At 48.7% G+C, this 17952-nt stretch overlaps 2 protein-coding genes across 12 annotated transcripts in view; one reads left to right on the top strand and one right to left on the bottom strand.

Moving 5' to 3' along the window:
* The window catches only part of LOC118092517 (hexosaminidase D), a 57544-nt gene extending 51262 nt beyond the window's left edge, over nt 1–6282 (bottom strand). For 3 of the 8 annotated variants that reach the window (XM_088656881.1, XM_088656876.1, XM_088656880.1), the window contains exon 1: nt 6085–6240. The gene's annotated coding sequence lies outside the window, so the exon portion shown is untranslated. Of the gene's footprint in view, nt 1–3483; nt 3584–5628; nt 5658–6084 lie in introns of those variants that run through there. The other 5 variants (XM_060282833.2, XM_088656882.1, XM_088656883.1 and 2 more) reach the window with 4 other exon arrangements.
* Nucleotides 6283–10508: 4226 nt separating this feature from the next.
* MLST8 (MTOR associated protein MLST8) lies at nt 10509–17916 on the top strand. 4 transcript variants are annotated; one of them, XM_035131144.3, is made up of 9 exons: nt 10509–10596; nt 11884–12023; nt 12141–12189; nt 13238–13400; nt 13883–13958; nt 14613–14765; nt 15228–15352; nt 16119–16282; nt 17343–17916. In XM_035131144.3, the coding sequence occupies exons 1-9, from the start codon at nt 10560–10562 to the stop codon at nt 17459–17461; spliced, it is 1026 nt and encodes a 341-aa protein (XP_034987035.2). In that variant the 5' UTR covers nt 10509–10559; the 3' UTR covers nt 17462–17916. The 4 variants fall into 4 exon arrangements, with proteins under 4 accessions (XP_034987035.2, XP_060138890.1, XP_034987034.2 ...); XM_060282907.2 differs by having other exon boundaries at nt 13208–13400; XM_035131143.3 differs by having other exon boundaries at nt 12138–12189.
* Nucleotides 17917–17952: the final 36 nt, after the last annotated feature.

The following is a 17952-nucleotide window of genomic DNA, read 5'->3' as shown; positions in this document are numbered from 1 at the left end:
CAAAGTCTGATAGTCTTTTACACCTCCAGCACCCCTTGCTTCCCCCTTCCTTTTAGTCTAGGTCAGGGGTCAGCAAACTTTTTCAGCAGGGGGCCGGTCTACTGTCCCTCAGACCTTGGGGGGCGGACGGACAATATTTTGAAGAAAAAATGAACGAATTCCTATGCCTCACAAATAACCCAAAGATGCATATATATATATATATATATATATATATATATATATATATATATATATATATATGTGTGTGTGTGTGTGTGTGTGTGTGTGTGTGTGTGTGTATATATATATGTAAAAATCGTGAAAGTGTGTGTTCCACTTTTCTCCGTAAACCTGCTTTTCCACAAAGTAAAACAGTGCCCTCAAGTGGAATTCCTCCCACAGTACACCCCCTTCCTGTGAAATCTACACCACACCCACTAACCAAATAATGATATCAACCAAGCAACTGAAACCACCAAGGCGGCCATTATCAGACCCCTAGGCTCCTGCCAGGCTGCTAGGCCCTCACTAGGCCCGGGGGGGGGGGGGAGAGGGTGAGCTCCCGGATCACAGGTCGCAGCACAGCCTTTGTTTTATGTAGGCCCCTGCCAGGCCCCCACTAGGCCCGGGGGGGGGGGATAACCCACAGCAACACACTTGGGGACACGGCAAGGGGTTTTTACTTTAAAATTTTGCACCACTACCCCCCCAAAATCCCCCACCAAATAACTAGAAGACAAAAATATATACCATCCTTCAAAACGTCATGAGATACGCCGGTCACGGAGGGGGGGGGGACAAACAGAATAGATCATGGATCGGGACACGTGGGGGCAGTCACAGGGATTACCCACAACAACGCGCCACACCCAAAAACTGTGCCTCCGCCACGAGATCCTGTAAAAAAGGGGAACTCTGAGGCTCAGGGGGATCTGAAGGGGGCCTATTACCCTCCATTTGACAGACTAACACACAGCAACGCGTGCAGGGCCAGCTAGTTTTAAATAAAAGCACACATTCAACTCATGTAAAAACATGCTGATTTCCTGGACCGTCCACAGGCCAGATTTAGAAGGTGATTGGGCTGGATCCGGCCCCTGGGCCTTAGTTTGCCTACCCATGGTCTAAGTAATCCCACCACCCACTGTTTTAGATAGTAAGTGGTATATAAATGAAAATAATAAGAATAATAAAAACACGCAGGACTGGATAAATGATCTAACATCCCTGTTCACTTAGTGCAAGCAACTCAGGATGAGTGCATGATTAATAGGTCATCGGGAGAAGCCTTGCTTCATACTTCTTCCATCCCACACTGAGCAAAGGGCCAAACCAAATGACCCCATTAAATGCCTGATTACATTTAAAGTGTCTACTTTTTCTTTTCCATTTTCTCTTTTCAGCAACTGGCTACTACTCCCCAACTGATTGCTCAAAATTGGGAGGGTTTGGATAATTTTGCAGTTATCCATTTGGAGACAGAAAGTTTGGACAATGGAAAAGCTGACTAAACAGTCAAAAGCACTGAACAGGCAGCGAGCAGAAAATGATTTTTTTGAACGATGATACGTCTTTATGACATGCAGAAAATGATTCAGATGTAGAAATGCCGGCAATGAAGGTCCAACTGTGGCAGGGTGTACTGTATCTGGTACACTTTATTCTTGTAAGGGGTAAAGGTAAAGGTAAAGGGACCACGGACGACTCTGGGGTTGCGGCGCTCATCTCGCTTTACTGGCCGAGGGAGCCGGCGTACAGCTTCCAGGTCATGTGGCCAGCATGACTAAGCCGCTTCTGGCGAACCAGAGCAGCGCACAGAAACGCCGTTTACCTTCCCGCCAGAGCAGTACCTATTTATCTACTTGCACTTTGTGCTTTCGAACCGCTAGGTTGGCGCTTTGACGTGCTTTCGAACTGCTAGGGTGGCAGGAGCAGAGACCAAGCAACGGGAGCTCACCCCGTCGCGGGGATTCGAACCGCCAATCGTCGGCAAGCTCTAGGCTCTGTGGTTTAACCTACAGGGCCACCCGTGTCCCTTGTAAGGGGAGGAGGAGTTATTTATGTTTGTTTGGGGGTTTGAAATGTTGTCATTCTTTTATTTTTTTATTTTTTTAATGCAACACACAGGCACCAATAAGCAGTGAGGTGGGCAGCAGGAAATCAGGACTGGGGTGTGTAGAGAGAGGTTAACCCTTTCCCCACCAATACGTTCCCAAGAAAAATGGACGCCGAGGTGGGACAAAAAGGGTCATTTAATCCTATCCCCTCCGATGTATGATGTTCTGTACTCTCTCTCTCTCTTTTATATAATGAATGCTGTTTCGGGCTTTGACCCAGGATGAGGCAACTGCAACCCTCCCATACATTGGTTGGACTATAGCTCCTGCCATCCCTGACCACTGGCCATGCCGCTTGGGGCTGATAGGAATTAAGAGTCCACCAATATTTGGAAGGCTAAAATGGATGGTGCAGACCTGTTTGGTTTTATTTTATGCTGGTAGTTTGTTGCAGCAGCCAAATGAGGGAAGAGGGTGTGCATAGGTTGTGGTTCTAATAAACAAACAAACAAACAAACAAACAAACAACAACAACAACAACACAAACTATCCTATTTGTCCTGGAAGGGAGGCATTTTTGTCAGGACTGCTCTAGCAGGCTTTGGCCCATTGGAGATGGTGCTTGTTTCCAGCTCTGCTGAATTTTCCAACTCTGTTGCTAAGTTCTAACAATACTAGAGGTTGCTGAGCCTGCGCGATTCACTCTCCAACCATCTTTCCCTCATTCCTAATCAAACCCATTACATCTTCCCCATCCGTCCCCCCACAGCTCACCCCAAGCCCTTAAAAAAAAATCAAAAAAAATATTTTTCGAATATTTTAGACTAGGAAAACAATTTTTTTACAAATTCAATTTACATTTCCCTCGACTTTCCTCCTTTCTGCTGTTGCTTAATTTATATCTTTTTATTGCTGCGTATCTCATTCAAATCTATTTACCTAATTTTTTCCCTTATCTTTCCTATTTACATTATTTTTCCTATTTTTTGGGACTCCAAATAAAGAAATCCCCCATATGCACTATCCATGTATAAGATGACCCCCCCCCCATTTTAAACTTGAAAAAATAGGAGCGGAATATAGTCTTATACACGGAAAAATACGGTAATCATTTGTTACTGCATGTTTTTATATCAATCCTGGTAAGGTTTTACTTTGTTTACAGTATACCCACAAGCTCTTTTTAAAGGAGGGATGAGGTGCTTCCCACAGTGAGTTAGCAAGCCCTTGTACTTCTTCGTTAAACACGCTTGCAGGACCGTTTCAGGAGGAGAAAGGGCTCCACAGAGTGGCTTGCTAAACTGCTGTATGAAGCACCTCTGCCCCCCATCTTACATCGCCAGACGTGGCGGCCACACAAAACTACCTATCAGCAGCGGTGCAAACTGCTGGGTGAGGCGACAATCTTACATTTTATATAGGCAGATAAGAGAAAGTTACTCACTCTGCAGGCCCAGAACCAGAGGATGCTCGTTGGTGAACAGGCTCTCCCGCGCAAGGAAATGAAAGTAACCTCAAGAATAAGCTGAAGGGCGGAGGCTTGGCTGCAACCCACAGTAACTGGAAACAATATTTAACTCTATGGTTACCCATTGCTATATCAATGGGCTTGGTTGCCACTGTTGTGGGGTGGGGGGCAGTTGCAGTGTCCTCTGAAGCCAGGCACCTCCAGCAGTCCTCATCCCCAGTATCTTCCTTCCAAGCCCTAGTACTTTTATTCAGGGGTACTCAGACCCAGGTGGCGCTGTGGGTTAAACCACAGAGTCTAGGGCTTGCTGATCAGAAGGTCGGTGGTTCGAATCCCTGCAATGGGGTGAGCTCCTGTTGCTCGGTCCCAGCTCCTGCCCACCTAGCAGTTCGAAAGCACATCAAAGTGCAAGTAGATAAATAGGGACCGCTCCGGCGGGAAGGTAAACGGCGTTTCCGTGTGCTGCTCTGGTTCGCCAGAAGCAGCTTTGTCATGCTGGCCACATGGCCCGGAAGCTGTCTGCGGACAAACGCTGGCTCCCTCGGCCTATAGAGCGAGATGAGCGCCGCAACCCCAGAGTCGGACACGACTGGACCTGATGGTCAGGGGCCCCTTTACCTTTACATTACTCAGTCAAGGGTACACAGGACCAACATTTTTATTTATATATCTCTATTTTTTTAATAGAAAGGTTAAACATGTGTCACTCACTGTAACAACTCCATGGTGAATACTTAAAAAAAAAAAAAGACCAGCCCCACCCATACCCTTGCTCCACACATTATGTTGGACTTTGTAGTGGGCGCGGAGGGGGGTGGAGTTGCCAGTGGGCATTGTGCACCTTTTCCCATATACGTACGCCCCCCCCATCTAACAGAACCAAGCATTATGAGGGGCCCAGCCAAAAACACTCTGCACACAGCTGGGAACAACCTCACAAGGTCAGGAAACACAGGAGACCAAATAACAGATTAATAATTAAAACAGATACACACTCGCACAAACCACACAAACACCTTCCCCCCCAAGCTTTCCTCGACTAAGCTTGCTCCAAAAAAAAAAAAAAAAGACAAAGCCAGCTATGTCCCACATGGGAATGTGCATGCATCTGTATAATACACCTATACAGTCCTTTTCTTTCTTTTAAAAATGTTTAGGGGTACTCTCATTTTGACTCAAGAAAATCACCATTTTATAGTTCAGATTGGGGGAAATAAATACAGTAAATGGACAAAAGTACAAAGATTCACAAAATGTTTAGGGGTATGCGTACCCCAGCATCCCCACAGCAAAAAAGCACTGCACCTATACAATAATCTTATATCCAAATGCCAAGCACTTTATTCTTACAGGATGCATCAGAGGAAGGCCGACAAGCACCCAGGCTGCAGCATGCCTGTCTGAGGGTGCGTCTACATCAGGCATCCCCAAACTGCGGCCCTCCAGATGTTTTGGCCTACAACTCCCATGATCCCTAGCTAACAGGACCAGTGGTCAGGGATCATGGGAATTGTAGTCCAAAACATCTGGAGGACCGAAGTTTGGGGATGCCTGGTCTACATCAATTAAACTGGTTGAATTCTAGTTTAATTGTCATGGCTCTTCCTTCCCTGCTTCCCTCCCCCCCAACATACTGTATAGGGAGTTTGTTACAAAAACAATGCCAAGGTCCCTGGTTGCTGGTCCCAAGCCCCTCCCCACCACCTTTCCTAGAAGGCAGGGCAGTGAGACAAGTCTGAATATCATTTGAAGTCATCTTGCAGGTGCCAAAGCTTGCTTTGCTAATCTGTGGGGCGGCTGGTAGTTCAATGGCAACAATGTGATGATGATCATAATGCCTTAAATTATAAAGGGCCCCCTCTTTCTGTAACGCACCAGGCCTCTTCCAAGGTTGTTGGGGATATACTGTAGCGGATATAGGGCACAGGATGCAGATTAAGTGGCAGGACAATTCCACCCCGCCCCAACCCCTCTCTGCATGATCTGGGCAAAACGGAAATCAATTCTAACCAACCTCCCGACACAATAAGCTGATGGAACGCCAGAGCCTCCCCCCAAAACACTTCCTCCTCCAACCTTCTTGCCCCCCTCCTGGAGAGATAGATCCATTGTATTACGTACCTCGGTTGGCATGGGGCAAATGCCTGCCTCTGCCTCCCCATAACCACTAGCTGTAACCCCTCTCCATTAACCCCTTCCTCCCCCACCGAGCAGAAGCACCTGCTCCCCTGCTCACACCACCCTATGCCGGTGGTGCCCACAGACTCCTACCAGCTTCCATGCCCCTGCACTCATTAAATGCCATCTAGCTGCGGATTGGCAGGCTCTCTCTCCGTCATGGCACCGCCAAAGCAGGCCTCCGCAGCCTATGCCAACCGCCCCCGCCCCCACCCCATGCCTGGCACTGGAAGGTTATTCCCGCCCCAATGCCCCCAGAAGCATCCCGGGACTGCTCTTTGCACCCCATACTGGGGTAGGGGTGGGGAGGGGGACCCCCCTCTCAGCTCCTTGCCCCCCGCCACCCCGCGTCATTGGCTGCCCGCTCCGCATGCCACCAACGCGCCCAGGTAGTTTTACCTGCCGCTCCTGTGATTCCGAGCTGGCAGTGGGGAGACGCAGCGGCCGCGCCGAGTCCCTCCACCTGTCGGCAGCCTCTTCCTACCTGGTCCGGCCAGGTGCGCCCAGCAGCCGCGAGCAGCCGCTCCGGCATCGCCCAGCCCTGCAGCGGGAGCCGGCTCGGGGGCGGAGCTGCCGAGAGACGCCCTCCCATCGAGCAGCAGGAGCGGGGAGGGAAGCCCCGAGGCCGCCTGGCAAGGGCGAGAGGTGCCAGCCAGTGAAGGAAGAGCGGCATTATGGCAGGGAAGAGAGCAGCCTTCGCTCCTCCACCCCCGCAAAATGGGGGGGGAATGGTGCCCTCCAGGTGTTTTTGCACTACAGTTCCCATTGCCTAGCCTCCCTCCGGATGGGAGTTGTAGTCCAAAAACATCAGTCCGGGGGCCAGCTGTGAGGAGGGGGAGGGAGCTGGAAGATGATAGTGGTCACATCCACACAAGAACTTCAAAGCCCTAACAGCTAGGGCTTCTTCCAAAGAATCCTGGGAACTGTAGTTTGTAAAAGGCCTTGACAGCCGCTAGGACAGGCACCCCCAAACTCGGCCCTCCAGATGTTTTGGGACTACAATTCCCATCACCCCTGACCACTGGTCTTGTTAGCTAGGGATGATGGGAGTTGTAGTCCCAAAACATCTGGAGGGCTAAGTTTGGGGGTGCCTGACCTGGGAACCTTTTGTATGCAAAGCAGGGGCTCTTCCGCTAAGCTTGCGGAACAGAAGGAGCTACTTCAGATTGCTCTGCCCTTGATATCTCCCACTCCTCTCTTAATCGAGTCTCTGCTCTGCCTTAGGGGTCTGTCCTATCTTGAGTCAGACCAGTGTTCTATCTAGCTCAGTATTGCCTGCACTGACTGGCAGCAGCTCTCCAGGACTTCATTCATGGTTCTCTCCCAGACTTACCTGGAGATGCCATTGGGGGCTGAACCTGGGACCTTCTGCAGGCAAAGAGATCCATAAAACACTGAGCCATAGCCCTTTGTGTGGGATCTGGGGCTGCTCAACCCAAGCCCTGAGGAGGGGGTCATACAATTTCCAAAAAGACAGGTGCAGGGGCTCAAGGCGTCGTCTCCTCACATATGGTTCCCTTGCCCTTGATCCCATGCAGTGATGGCTGGTGTCTATTGGGAATGATGGGGTGGAATGCAAGACGCCCAACAGTAGGTTGCGCCAAGAGCTAATGACAAGCAAAGCCAACTCTAGTTCTGTCCCCATCCTCATCCTCCTTGTAAACTCAGCAGGGAGGGGCAGGAGGAAGCAAATCAGCAGTGCTACCCTCTAGACTGGTTTTGAGTAAGCAGCAAGCCAGGGATTGGCCAAGGGCAGGGCAAGACTGGTGGTGGAGCAGTGCCCCATTTGCCCCAATGGGCCAGCACCCACTGATCCAACATATGAGTGTGAGCTGAAGACACAGCACTCCAGACATGCTCAGGAGCTCTTTCTCTATAGTGCCACATCACATTCTCCAGGGCTGAGCTCCAAGACTGGAAAAGGAGGGTTTAGGAGCTGAGGCCAGGCAAGAATCAAGCCCTGCATGTTTTAGGTTATGTGTACAAAAAGAGTCATCACAGGTCAGTGACCCAACAGTATGAACACACTTCATCTCTGGGGCTTTTGAAAATAGTAATAATAACCACAACTCCTCACAGCATGCTCAGTTTGGCATGTAGATTTGATAGGGATATGTTTATTTTATTAATAGTCATGCTTTTTATTCAAAGGAGGAACAGGTGGGCCTCAAGGCCTTTTCACCATTCCTCATTTCATCCTGACAGCAGCTTTGTGAAGCAGGCTAGGCTGGGTTAACTGGCCAAAGCCACCCATGGTTGAGTGGCGATTTGAGCCTATGTCTCCCAGGTCCTAGTCCGAGACCCTAACCACTACACCACACTGCCTCTCAGGCACACTCCCTGGGGCTGCTGAGAATTGTAGTGCAAAACATATGTAGTGGAAAACATATGTAGTGCATGCTGAAACAGCCCTCCATAAAATTTCTGACAAGCTCCTCACCTCCATATCCAACGATATGGCCCTAGTAGATCCTTATCCCTCTTCATCTTTCAGTACAATCTCTCCTGCTTGACTCCCTTTTTACCCTAGGACTTACATGTTTCTTTTTTTTATTTTATTGTCATTATTTGTGAGCGTGTTTTTTTTTTTACTATAAAGCAGGGGTCAGCAAACTTTTTTTAGCAGGGGGCCGGTCCACTGTCCCTCAGACCTTGTGGGGGGCCGGACTATATTTTGGGCAAAAAATAAATAAAAATGAACGAATTCCTATGCCCCACAAATAACCCAGAGATGCATTTTAAATAAAAGGACACATTCTACTTATGTAAAAACATGCTGATTCCTGGACCGTCTGTGAGCCGGATTTAGAAGGCGATTGGGCCGGATACGGCCCCTGGGCTGTAGTTTGGCTTCCCATGCTATAAAGGAACAAGTACAAACAAATTGAAGTTTACAACACGCAGCACAGAGCAATTTAAATACCGAGCAATGTAAATCATTCCAGGAGGGTGTTAAATGCACAATTGTGCTATAACATGAGAGTCATTTCGCTATGTTCTTATCAAAGCCAAGTACAGTATGACTATATACTGGAGGAACAATGGGATGACTATGTTCTGCCTTATTAGTACAGGAGATAAAGTGGTGCCAAATTGCACACACACACACACAAGTCCTGTGTGCTTTGTCCCCTGACAACCTTTTAACGCTGGGGAGATCGTTTCCAAGTGCCATATTTTACTAATAATTGAGATTTGTCAAAGGGAAGGTTTCCCCAGAATTTAGCAGCAGACACCAAAAGGTGAGTAACAATTGGGTTTGAAATTGTGCTGCTGCAGTAGAAGGAGGTAAGTGGGAAAAAGTCTGGAAGAGGGAAAGTGGGGAGAGTTACTGCTCCCCTTGTGAAAGCAGTTGTCTCTCTAAGAGGCTGGTGTCTCTGGGAGGTAATTTTCATCAGGCCTAGGCCCACCTGGCACCATAGACATCAACCCAAACCTGCCCACCTTAAGTTGCACCTGTGCTGGGGTAGGGAGGATATAAGGCCAACCTACCGGGGTGACCCCAGAGGAGTTTGTCTCTTTGGGGTGCAGAGAGCTCACCTGTTTCAGGTTTGGTTTTTTGTGTGCATGGGTTTCTGTGCGGTGTCGTTTGTCTATTTTCGGGGGGGGGGGGCTTGTTGTGGTTTTTTTCTCCCCTAGGCCATTCCTGAGGCAAGAGGCTGGATGTTTTGATTTGATGTAATACTTGTACTTCTGCTTTTCCAGCAGCAAATGTTGAGTTCCAAGTGGCACCAAAAAACAACGACAATTAGAGTAATAGAATTGCGGAGTTGGGAGGGACCTTGAGGATCATCTAGTCCAACCCGCAGCAATGAAGGAATATGCAGCTGTCCCATATGGGGATGGAATCTGCAACCTTGGCATTATCAGCACCGTGCTCTAACCAACTGAGTGTTGCAATCGCTGCAAGATCAAACACAGCGGCAGATAAATATAGCTCACAACAAGAACAGATTCATCAAAGCCATTAATACAATTAAATGAAGTCACAGTATAATTCAAAATATGTGGCCTGGATTGGCATAAGTGAAAGTTGTTTCATGTCTGAAGTAAGAGTCCAGCCTTGCATGGAAGTGTGCCCTTCTTGGGTGTGAGGCAGGAGGGGAGTGTGGAGTTTTTGTCCCAGGATAACTTTCTTACTGGAGGCTTTATGGCGGCCTTTACCAATGGCCTGTCAAAATATTTCCATTAAACCTCTTTTCCCCAAGCCTGGTGCCCTCCAGTTGTTTTGGACTACAAACCCCACCAGCCTCAGTCAGCTCGGTCACGCTCCCATTAGCCCCAGAACCGTACCTGGCTCTGCTTGCTGGGGCTGATGGGAGTTGTAGTCCAAAAATCTGCAGAGCACCAGGCTGGGGAAAGCTGCTCGGACTTTTTTCCTGACAGATCGTACTGCGCATGCATCATTTTAGCCGCGGCTTGTTCCTTCTCCAAATTAACAAACAGCAGGGGCTGTTTTTATTGGGTGCCAGACAGAATGAGTCCATCGATGCACCAAAGTGTGGAGAAACATGTTGATGGAGGAAAGGGCGTGCTGTTCTACACACTTACCTGGGAGCAACTCCCTTGGAACTTAATAGGGTTTATGTCTGAGTAGACATGTGTAGGTTTCCTCTGTAAAATCCCGGTTTTATTCCTTGTTTTTTGTGAGGGTAGGCAGCACAAAAAGGAACTCGGAAGTCGGATATCTGATGTACATCTAAAATTTGGCAAGTCTATGAAAAGACGTTTCTATATGAAAAGTTTATGAAAAGACTTTTGTAACGTGGGACTTCAAACTCTCGGGGTTTTTTCTATTGTGCGCAGGCGCGTATTTGCCCTTTGATTTCTTCCGACGCAAGCGTAGTTGGAACCGGGCAAGATCTGGCGTGCGCATGCGCTTTGCTGGCTCCCTCCCTCCTGCTTCTGAAGGTAAGTGTCCTTTTCGCACCCCCTCCCCACCCGCCAGTCCCCAATAAATGGGGCAGGGAATCTCCCTCTGTGGATCAGAGACACTGCTGCTCTGCGATGAAAATATAATGTATAATTGCAAGTTTTCATTCTTATTCCAGTATTTATTTTAATTTATGTTGCATTTTAATTTTTGCAGTGCTCATCCTTTCCATCTTGTTTGCTTTCAGCGGTCCAAACTTATTTTATTTGCTTCTTGGATTTAGATGCCCTTTTTCCTCTGAGGAGCTCAAAGTGTCCTCTGTTCCAGCCTTCCATTTTATTGTCACAACAACCCTGTGAGCCATGTTTGGTTTGGACTTGATAGAATCGGGCTTTGAACCCAGGACTAGTCAGACTGCTGCATCACTCCTTGTCTTGTTACCCCTCCTTGGGTGGGTGGGGGAAGCAGCGACCGGCTGCATGCCACTATTGATATTTGGGGAGTGGGCTGTGTGCATTGAGGGGGCTGTATAAAAATGAAACAAACAAACATTGCAATTCAAGGCTGATCCAATCCATATTGCCTGAATAGCTTGAACGCACCCTCGCCCTACCAGCCCTCTCCAGTGTGTGTACTCTGCTCAACAAATTTGATCTAGGTTCCTAAAAGTTTTTAAAAAGGGTTTACACACACACTTGGGCTTTCTTTCAGATTCCTGCATCCTCCTTGTGAAAGATGCAGGGACATGGCAACATACATAGACAGACAGACAGACAGACAGTCTTGCAGTGACTCCATGGAAAACAGTGCGACTTGAGCCTGGCTTGTCAGTTTAGCGTAAGAACATAAGAATTTGCTCCACTGGGTCAGCGACCGATAGCCCTTCTAGTCCAGCACCCTGTCCTCACAGTGGCCAACCAAATGCCTTTTCTGGGAAGCCCCCAAGCCGGACCAAGCACAAGAGTCCTCCCCTGCTGCAGTATTCAGAAGCATTGCTGCTTCTGACTGTGGAGACCAGGCATCCCCAAACTACAGCCCTCCAGATGTTTTGGCCTACAACTCTCATGATCCCTAGCTAACAGGACCAGTGGTCGGGAAAGATGGGAATTGTAGTCCAAAACATCTGGAGGGCCGAAGTTTGGGGGTGCCTGATGGAGACGGAGCATAGCCACTGTGGCTAGTGGCCACGTTGCCAGCTCTCAGCTCCGCCCTGGGCAGTGTTGAGTCTCCCCCTTCCCGCCAGTGTCTCTTTGGGAGAAGGTAGGGCATCTCCTCTCTAGCCACATGGGTGGGACCCCAACCCCTCTGCCTTTTTGTCTCCTTAGAAACCAGCACCATGAACACAGCACAGGGCACTGTGGGCAGCGACCCCGTCATCTTGGCCACTGCTGGCTATGACCACACAGTTCGCTTCTGGCAGGCCCACAGTGGGATATGCACCCGGACTGTCCAGCACCAAGATTCTGTATCCTTTTGATGCACCAGCTGTAACAGGATTTTGGCTCTGCTAACCTTACTTAGTGTTTCACTATAGCTACATGGGCCAGCCTGTTCTGTCTTCCTTAACCACATTTGCCAGCAGGTCAATGCTCTCGAGATCACCCCAGATCGGAGCATGATTGCTGCTGCAGGTAAGTGTGGCATATTCCAAGAGCATGGAGGTGCAACCTTTTCTTTCCAACCTTGTCTCTCCAAGGGCATGATGTCTCTAATGCTGATGGCTCTGCCAAGGAATTGTGAGGTTGGTGTGTTGGCTACAGACATCTAACAGTGAATTCTCTCCATGATCACAAAACTATGGCCTCGGGAGAAGCCAGGGAGGTTATTTCCAGCCCAGAGAAACACCCCCATGCTTGTTAGTTGATGCCAGCCCTACCATCAGGTAAAGTGAAGGAAATGCAACATGCCCCACCCCACTGCCCTGGTCATCCCTTTCCTCTGTCCTTATTTGGAGTTGATCAATTGCATTTATATCCCACCTTTTTCTCCAAAGAGCTCAAGGTGGTCCCCCTGGTTCTCCCTCTCATTTAATCCCCACATCAACTCTGTGAGGTAGGTTAGGTTGTGAGGCAGTGATTGGCCCACACGGTCACCCAGTGAGATTCATGGCCAAGTGGGGATTTGAACCCTGGTCTCCAAGGACCTAGTCTGACACTCTAACCATTACGCCACACTGGCTTTCCAGTTAGGATGGGAGCAGGGCTAGGAAGAAAGGACAGACACAGAAGAAGGGACCTTTCTAATGTTTATAGTATTGGGATTTACTGTTACAAGGATTCCTGGTTAATAAGATAAACTGCTTACAGTTCATAGAATCATAGAGCTGGAAAGGATCTCATAAGTCTAGTGACTCTAGTCTAACTTCCACTAAGACAATTATTCCTAATAGGGAATAACTTTGCTTTTAAACCTCTGAAGTTTAGTTGAAACTCTGCTTTTGAACCTGCTGTCTGGTGTAGGTCCAAGCTACCTGAGTATCAGCAAACCAAAATAAATTTCAATTTGCTGTCCCCATCTCCTTAATACTTGCCACCACACCTGAAGGAGAATGACTGCTTTAATCTTTTGTGGGTCTTGACATGAGTTCTTATTCTGCCAGTCGCCTGCAGAAAATTCTGTGCAAAGGTCAAATTTGTGTTTTTCAACTAGCTATGAACTAGTTGGGGGTCTTTTGCCCAGGCTACCAACACATCCGTATGTATGACTTGAACTCCAATAACCCAAACCCTGTTATCAACTACGACGGTGTCAGCAAGAACATCACCTCTGTTGGCTTCCATGAAGATGGTCGCTGGATGTACACGGGAGGCGAGGACTGCATGGCCCGCATCTGGGACCTCAGGTAAGCCTCTGGAGCTCTGCTCCTTTCCATAACCTGGAGAAAGGGGATAGAGATAAGTTTTTCTCCCGCTCTCACAGGAGACCCAGTGAAGCTGCATGTTGGAAAACTGAGGACAGATAAAAGAAATGACTTCATCATGCAGTGCACAGTTAAATTATGGAGCTCACTCCCACAGGAGGCAGTGATGGCCATCAAATTGGATCGCTGACCACTGGTCCTGTGAGCTAGGGATCATGTGAGTTGTAGGCCAAAAACATCTGGGGGCCCGAGGTTGAGAAACACTGCCCTAAGCATTGTTTAATGCGCTCCACTAAGGGTTTGGCCAGGAGATGTTTCTTTGGAATATAAGATCTTTTTGCATAGGAGGCTTTCCTGGTGAATGAAGTTCACAAAAAGCGCTTTGGAGCTCCCTGGAGTAATGGCAGTGAAGGGGTTATGCTTTGGCTCACCTGTCATTCTGCCTGTGTCTGTTCTGTTCCCAGGTCCCGTAACCTCCAGTGCCAGCGCATTTTCCAAGTGAATGCCCCCATCAACTGTGTCTGCCTCCATCCCAATCAGGTATGAATCACAGAATTGTAGAGTTGGAAGGAGTCCCAATGGTCACCTAGTCCAACCCCCTGCAATGCAGGATTTCCAGTTAAGTCACTGACATGTGGCCATCCAATTTCCTGTGAAGGGGAGTCTGTTCCACTGTCAGACTGTTCTTAGCATCAGGAAGTTCATCCTAATGTTTAGTTAGAATCTCCTTTCTTTTCATTTGAATCCATGGGTTCAGGTTCTCCCCTCTGGAGCATCAGAAAGGAAGCTTGCTCCATCTTCCATGTGACATTGTGACAGCTCTTCCAATATCAAAAGGTGGCTCTCATATCACCTCTCACTATTCTTCTCACCAGGCTAGAGAAACCCAAACCAGTCAACATGAAGCCCTCCCATCCACACCTTCTAGATACTTTTATTTTCTGGCATTCCTATTCCACCTTTCATCCCTTGTGGAATCCAAAAGGGTGGGTTTGTGGGATTCCAGGCAGGTCCCCACCCAGGCACTGACCAGACTCAGACCTGCTTAGCTTCAGCAGGGAGGTGGCCTCATGTGACTTCAGACCATCCCCTGGGAATGTCTCCCCTTTCCATGCAGTCTTCCAAATGGTGGGGATTTGCAGGGTCTGTGTTCTTGAGAGGTGATGGCCTTTTTGTGTGTGTTTCTGTCCACAGGCAGAACTTATTGTTGGGGACCAGAGTGGGGCCATTCACATCTGGGACTTGAAGACGGACCACAATGAACAGCTCATCCCAGAGCCAGAAGTCTCTGTCAACTCTGTTCATATTGATCCTGATGCCAGCTACATGGCTGCCGTTAACAGTTCAGTAAGTGCTGGCTGGCTTTGTGGCGCACAGTGATGTGCTACAGCCTGCCTGTTGTTTCTCTGCCTGCATCTTGTTTATAGAGAGTCCACGGTGGCTGTGTTTGCACGTAATGCTAAACCAGGGTTTATTTTAACCAGGGTTTATTCAACAAACCATGAATTGCCTGACAGAGGAAAAAACAAGCCATCCAAAGTTTTTGTTTTCCAGATGCTCTTGCCTTGGGCCACTGTAGCTCAGCAAAGGCCTGGGGTGGGTTGGTCAAAGAAATCATGGTTAAGCAAGGCTCCTCGGTTTGCCAAACCATAGTTACCTCAAGCCATGGTTAGTCTGCTGGGCTGGGTTTGCACATGCCAGTTAGGTTAACTAACTATGGCTTGGTGTCATGTGACAGCCAGATCTAAGCCTTCAAGGGATTTGGCAGGCAGACGGCCTCTCAGATGTTCCATTCCCCTCCCGTTGCAGGGTAACTGTTACGTGTGGAATCTCACAGGTGGCATAGGAGATGAGGTGACGCAGCTCATCCCAAAGACCAAGATTCCTGCGCACAGCCGCTATGCTCTCCAGTGCAAATTCAGCCCAGACTCCACGTGAGTAGGACTGGCTTTCTAGGGTTTCATATAGTGGTGGGGGGCGGCGGCGGCATTCCCAGCCCTATCTGCAGATGCCATAAGGGATTGAACCTGGGGCTGCCTACCTGCATAGCAGATTCTATTACCACTGAGCTACAGACCTTTCCTATAAGGACTCTTTTTGGGACCCATAACTATCATAGTCATATGACTGATACTTTTATCCATGTTGTTTTTAATTGTATATTGCCTGTATTCTGTTGCTATGGCTGTCAGCTATGCAAATAAAGCTTATTGATTGATAACTCCATTTAGTACCAGTGTGGTGTAGTGGTTAGAGCAGGCACCCCCAAACTGCAGCCCTCCAGATGTTTTGGCCTACAACTCCCATGATTCCTAGCTAACGGGACCAGTGGTTGGGGAAGATGGGAACTGTAGTCCAAAACATCTGGAGGGCCGAAGTTTGGGGATGCCTGGGTTAGAGCACCGGACCAGGGAGACCAGGGTTCAGATCCCCACTTGGCCATGAAGCTCAGTGGGGGACCTTGGGGTGCCAGTCACTGCCTCATCCTAAACCTACACCAGAGGGTTGTTGTGAGGATTAAATGTGAAGGGGAGAACTATGTATGCCACCTTGAGGAGGGGATGAAAATAAACAATACATTCTTTAAAATCCGGCAGTATAAACAGGGACTTTATGTTATTGGTTATTTTGAGTGACACTTCTAGCCTATGTCCCACCTGCCTTGCCCCACTCTGACAAGTCTTCCGTCTTCTGCTCCAGGCTTTTGGCAACCTGTTCTGCTGATCAAACCTGCAAGATCTGGAGAACGTCTAACTTCTCTCTGATGACGGAATTGAGCATCAAGAGCAACAATCCAGGGGAAACCTCCCGCGGCTGGATGTGGGACTGCGCATTTTCAGGAGACTCTCAGTACATTGTCACAGGTGAACAAGGGTGGGCGCACCTTTCCTTGGAGAATAAATAGGAAGGATGACAAGGGACATTAAGCCCCCTGTGGCCAGGCCAAGCTATTATGTACAAAATCAAACAATGCCCGTCTCATTTCTGCCTCCCACCCTACTAAAATACGAAGATTTTGAAAAACGTACACATTGTTAAACAGTATATACCGTGTTTCTCATATTATAAGTCATGTCTTATATTTATTTTTTTCTCAAAAAAACACAACATGGCTTATTTTCAAGGGATGTCTTATTGAGCTGTGGCTCCAGCCAGCTCCCGGGCTTCGCACGCTGCCTGCTAAGGCTCCTGCCGGCTGCCGGGGCTTATCAGGAGCGCGCTTTGAGCTGTGGCTCCAGCCAGCTCCCGGGCTTCGCGCGCTGCCCGCTAAGGCTCCTGCTGGCTGCTGGGGCTTACCGATAGTGCGCTTTGAGCTGCGGCTCCAGCCAGCTCCCGGGCTTCGCGCGCTGCGCGCTAAGGCTCCTGCCGGCTGCCGGGGCTTATCAGGAGCGCGCTTTGAGCTGCGGCTCCAGCCAGCTCCTGGGCTTCGCGCGCTGCCCGCTAAGGCTCCTGCCGGCTGCCGGGCTTTGCGCGGCTTGAGCTGCGGGTCTAGCAGGGTCCCGGCGCCGCGCGCTGAGGCTCTACCGTAGCCGGGCTTCGCACTGAGGCTCCTGCTGCAGCTCTTGCTGGCTCCCACTCGGACGGAGCTCCACGTGGCAGCGGCATCCAGTTCCGAGGAGGCATCTTCCTTTTCTTCTTATGGTACCGTATTTTGCACAGACCTGCTCCCACCACAACCCGGTACTGCTACGTCTTATTTTCGGGGTATGCCTTATATTTCGCCAGGTCATGAAAATCCTGCCATGCCTTATTTTTTAGGGATGCCTTAAAATATGAGAAACACGGTACGTCTATAAATGCTTTATGAAGTAGCTCACTAATTGTTACGACAACCTTGTAAAGCAGTTCAGTGGCATCCATATATTGCCGATTGTTGTGTGTGTTTGTATGTGTGGCTTCACGATGTCCCTTTTCCTTCCCTAGCCTCCTCGGATAATCTGGCCAGGCTCTGGTGTGTGGAAACGGGCGAGATCAAGCGGGAATACAGTGGGCATCAGAAAGCGGTTGTCTGCCTTGCTTTCAACGACAGTGTATTGGGCTGAGAAGGAAGGCTGCGCTCCCAAGATTGCTACAAGACTGTTTTTTTTGGTCAGGTGTGCATAGACTGTGTTGCCACCCACAGCTGCCTTTCTGCAGAAGAGCCGGATTCAAGTAAAACTAACTGAAGCCACCTTAACCATCTTAGTTCTTTGCACAGTGGCAGGCAGTTTTAAAACGGAACCCCCAAATTTTGTTTGGTGTAAGATCCTTGTGCAAAAGCATCACTTAACAAAGAGTTGTTTGTAAGGAGAAACTGTGACACTCAACACCGATGTTGCTGTATGGGATGGATCTCCCAACACATGGTTTCAACTTGCTCTCTTTGGGGAACTGCTTTTGTTTAGGTAGACTGCCCTCTGTTCCTTCCATTCACTTTTGCCCAACGTAAATGGCTAAGCGGAAATTCCAGCTAATGTGCCTCTAGTTATTTGTATAAAATTTTATTGCCAATGTTTAATATTTGCAAACATGACACACCCCTTCTCCCCCGCTA

Source organism: Zootoca vivipara, chromosome 13 (genome assembly GCF_965207765.1).
Source record: "Zootoca vivipara chromosome 13, rZooViv2.hap1.1, whole genome shotgun sequence".
Taxonomy (NCBI): domain Eukaryota; kingdom Metazoa; phylum Chordata; class Lepidosauria; order Squamata; family Lacertidae; genus Zootoca; species Zootoca vivipara.
Note: the sequence above shows the minus strand (reverse complement) of the source record. Positions and strands in the feature narration are given on the sequence as shown.

Bases quoted from the DNA above. Each gene is read 5' to 3' on its own strand.
- MLST8 (XM_035131143.3), top strand. From the start codon at position 10,560: ATGCGCTTTGCTGGCTCCCTCCCTCCTGCTTCTGAAG. The intron at 15,353-16,118 runs GTGAGTAGGACT...CTTCTGCTCCAG, and splicing joins AAATTCAGCCCAGACTCCAC to GCTTTTGGCAACCTGTTCTG. The intron at 16,283-17,342 runs GTGAACAAGGGT...TTCCTTCCCTAG, and splicing joins CTCTCAGTACATTGTCACAG to CCTCCTCGGATAATCTGGCC.